This window comes from Chiloscyllium plagiosum, chromosome 43 (genome assembly GCF_004010195.1).
Source record: "Chiloscyllium plagiosum isolate BGI_BamShark_2017 chromosome 43, ASM401019v2, whole genome shotgun sequence".
Classification (NCBI taxonomy): Eukaryota; Metazoa; Chordata; class Chondrichthyes; order Orectolobiformes; family Hemiscylliidae; genus Chiloscyllium; species Chiloscyllium plagiosum.
This window is the reverse complement of record NC_057752.1, coordinates 13,232,007-13,234,861: the sequence shown is the minus strand read 5'-3', so window position 1 is coordinate 13,234,861 and position 2,855 is coordinate 13,232,007. Positions and strand designations below refer to the sequence as shown.

The window sequence follows — 2,855 nt, the reverse complement described above, 5'->3', positions numbered from 1 at the left end:
GTGTGAATATTGACAAAAAATATTCATTTAGCACCTCTCCTATTTCCTCGGACTCCTCGCACAACTTCCCACCCCTGTCTTTGACAGGCCCCAATGTTACTCTAGTCATTCTTTTATTCCAGACATAGCTATAGAAAGCTTTAAGGTTTTCCTTGATCCTACCTGCCAAAGACTTCTCATGTCTCCTCCTGGCTCTTCTTAGCTTTTTCTTACTTATTTTTCCAAAAATATACTTTATTCATGAGTGTTGTAAACATACATTGCAAAACATTCAAAATCAGGCATTATGAAAGGTCCAAAATATTCAATAGAATATGTTACACTCTCAGATGCCTCAATACAATTGCAAGATGTGTCACATTTGCTATATTTGATGACAAGTATCTAGTCCAAGGGGTTCTTAAGTTACCAGCTCCTTGGTGTATTGAGTCTGAAAAACTTGAGAGACAATGGCCTTTCTCCACTATGCCTTTGTAGTGGTTGCCATGTATCTCTCACAGGTAGTCCTGGACCTTGAATCATGCCAGTATGTAACACTAAGCTATGATCAACTCTAAGCACTGGAAGAATGTTTTCCACTGAGTTGATAGTCTTCCATCAATAGTTGGTGTTTATCTCTGTGGGTGACCCAGGGAACTGCCTGTAGTGCACAGAGGCTGTTATTGAGCCTCATCACTCATCTTTCTCCAAACCTTCATTCAGGCATATTTCAGAAAGGAAGTGTGCCATGGTCTTTTTCTTACTGCAGCCACTTTGAGGGTGGCACAGAGAGCCCCAAACGCACAAGGAAGAATTTAATGAAGAGGGGGTCTTTCTCAATTACTCGTCAAGTGAAAGGAAAGGGGCTGAAATAGCACAGCAAGTCAGGCAGCATCCGAGGAGCAGCCTGACCTGCTGTGCTTTTCCAGCACCACTCTAATCTAGACTCTGGTTTCCAGCATCTGCACTCCTTGTTTTTACCTAAGTGAAAGGTCCGAGCGCTGATCCTTGGAGCACTCCAGATCCAATCAAGCCTTGTCGACCTGACGCCTTCCATTGGGATTTAGAACAACTCAATGGTTACCCTGTCGTCAATCATTGCAGGTTGCTAAGCTACTAACGTGTCCTGCCTTTTCACTGTGGACCAATGAAGCGATGGGACGCCCGGCAGCTGACAGCCGATTGGTGAAAACGGCTGTCTGTAAGCTTCTGTTGCTAGGGGCGGGGTCGATCGATTTTTTTTCCCTCCCCTCGTGGGACCGCTTGTCTTCTCTCCTACCATAGCTATCCTTCTCCCGAATTAAAAGTTGACCGTTTCTCGGTCTTGCCCTAATTCCTTGTCCAAGAGTCGGGATTGAAAGAGGCGCTAATGGGAAGTTCTCAGAGCGCGGCCCTCCCCGGCGGCAGGACTGAAGGTTTCCACGTTCTTCGGGTAGGTGTGAGGGCTGGATCGGGCGGGGGTCGCCGAGGAACCTGAAGCCGGGGTGTGAGGCCTAGTCGGCCTTCCCCTATGATCCAGCCGATCTGGTTGTATGTCTTTGTTTTAAAGCGGGTGTGAAGGGGGTTCTTGCCGTCTTTGCACGACGAGTAACGGAGACTTTTCCTGCCGAGGGTCTCCACGGTGGGCAGGTTGGGATTTTTTTTGTATGATGGGGGCGGGCTGGTACTGCTGAAAGGAATGAATGGGCCGCCGAATGTTATCTTTTATTCTCGCACTTGGATTTGTTTTGAGCTTTCTTGGTGGCTCAGTGGTTCGCATCTGCTGCCTCACAGAACTGGGGACAGGAACGCACCCTCGGGCGACTGTGGAGTTTGCACATTCTCCCAGTGTCTGCCCGAGTTTCCTCCGGATGCTCTGGCTTCGTCCCACAGTTGAAAGATGTGCAGGTTAGGGTGGATTGGCCATGGGAAATTGTCCCATAGTGTCCAGGGATGTGCAGGTTAGGGTGGATTGGCCGTGCTAAATTGTCCCATAGTGCCCAGGGATGTGCAGGTTAGGGTGGATTGGCCATGCTAAATTGTCCCATAGTGCCCAGGGATGTGCAGGTTAGGGTGGATTGGCCGTGCTAAATTGTCCCATAGTGCCCAGGGATGTGCAGGTTAGGGTGGATTGGCCGTGCTAAATTGTCCCATAGTGCCCAGGGATGTGCAGGTTAGGGTGGATTGGCCGTGCTAAATTGTCCCATAGTGCCCAGGGATGTGCAGGTTAGGGTGGATTGGCCGTGCTAAATTGTCCCATAGTGCCCAGGGATGTGCAGGTTAGGGTGGATTGGCCGTGCTAAATTGTCCCATAGTGCCCAGGGATGTGCAGGTTAGGGTGGATTGGCCGTGCTAAATTGTCCCATAGTGCCCAGGGATGTGCAGGTTAGGGTGGATTGGCCGTGCTAAATTGTCCCATAGTGCCCAGGGATGTGCAGGTTAGGGTGGATTGGCCGTGCTAAATTGTCCCATAGTGCCCAGGGATGTGCAGGTTAGGGTGGATTGGCCGTGCTAAATTGTCCCATAGTGCCCAGGGATGTGCAGGTTAGGGTGGATTGGCCGTGCTAAATCGTCCCATAGTGCCCAGGGATGTGCAGGTTAGGGTGGATTGGCCGTGCTAAATTGTCCCATAGTGCCCAGGGATGTGCAGGTTAGGGTGGATTGGCCGTGCTAAATTGTCCCCATAGTGCCCAGGGATGTGCAGGTTAGGGTGGATTGGCCGTGCTAAATTGTCCCCATAGTGCCCAGGGATGTGCAGGTTAGGGTGGATTGGCCGTGCTAAATTGTCCCGTAGTGCCCAGAGATGTGCGGGTTAGGGTGGATTGGCCGTGCTAAATTGTCCCCGTAGTGCCCAGGGATGTACAGGTTAGGGTGGATTGGCCGTGCGAAATTGTCCC

At 50.4% G+C, this 2,855-nt stretch overlaps 1 protein-coding gene across 1 annotated transcript in view; it reads left to right on the top strand.

Annotated features, from left to right (window-relative positions):
• The first annotated feature begins 1,192 nt into the window (after positions 1 to 1,192).
• LOC122543390 (Golgi reassembly-stacking protein 2-like) overlaps positions 1,193 to 2,855 on the top strand; it is a 68,248-nt gene continuing 66,585 nt past the window's right edge. The window contains exon 1 of the mRNA XM_043682075.1: positions 1,193 to 1,411. Within this exon, the coding sequence (XP_043538010.1) occupies positions 1,349 to 1,411 (63 nt within the window). The 5' untranslated portion in view covers positions 1,193 to 1,348. The remainder of the gene's footprint in view (positions 1,412 to 2,855) is intronic.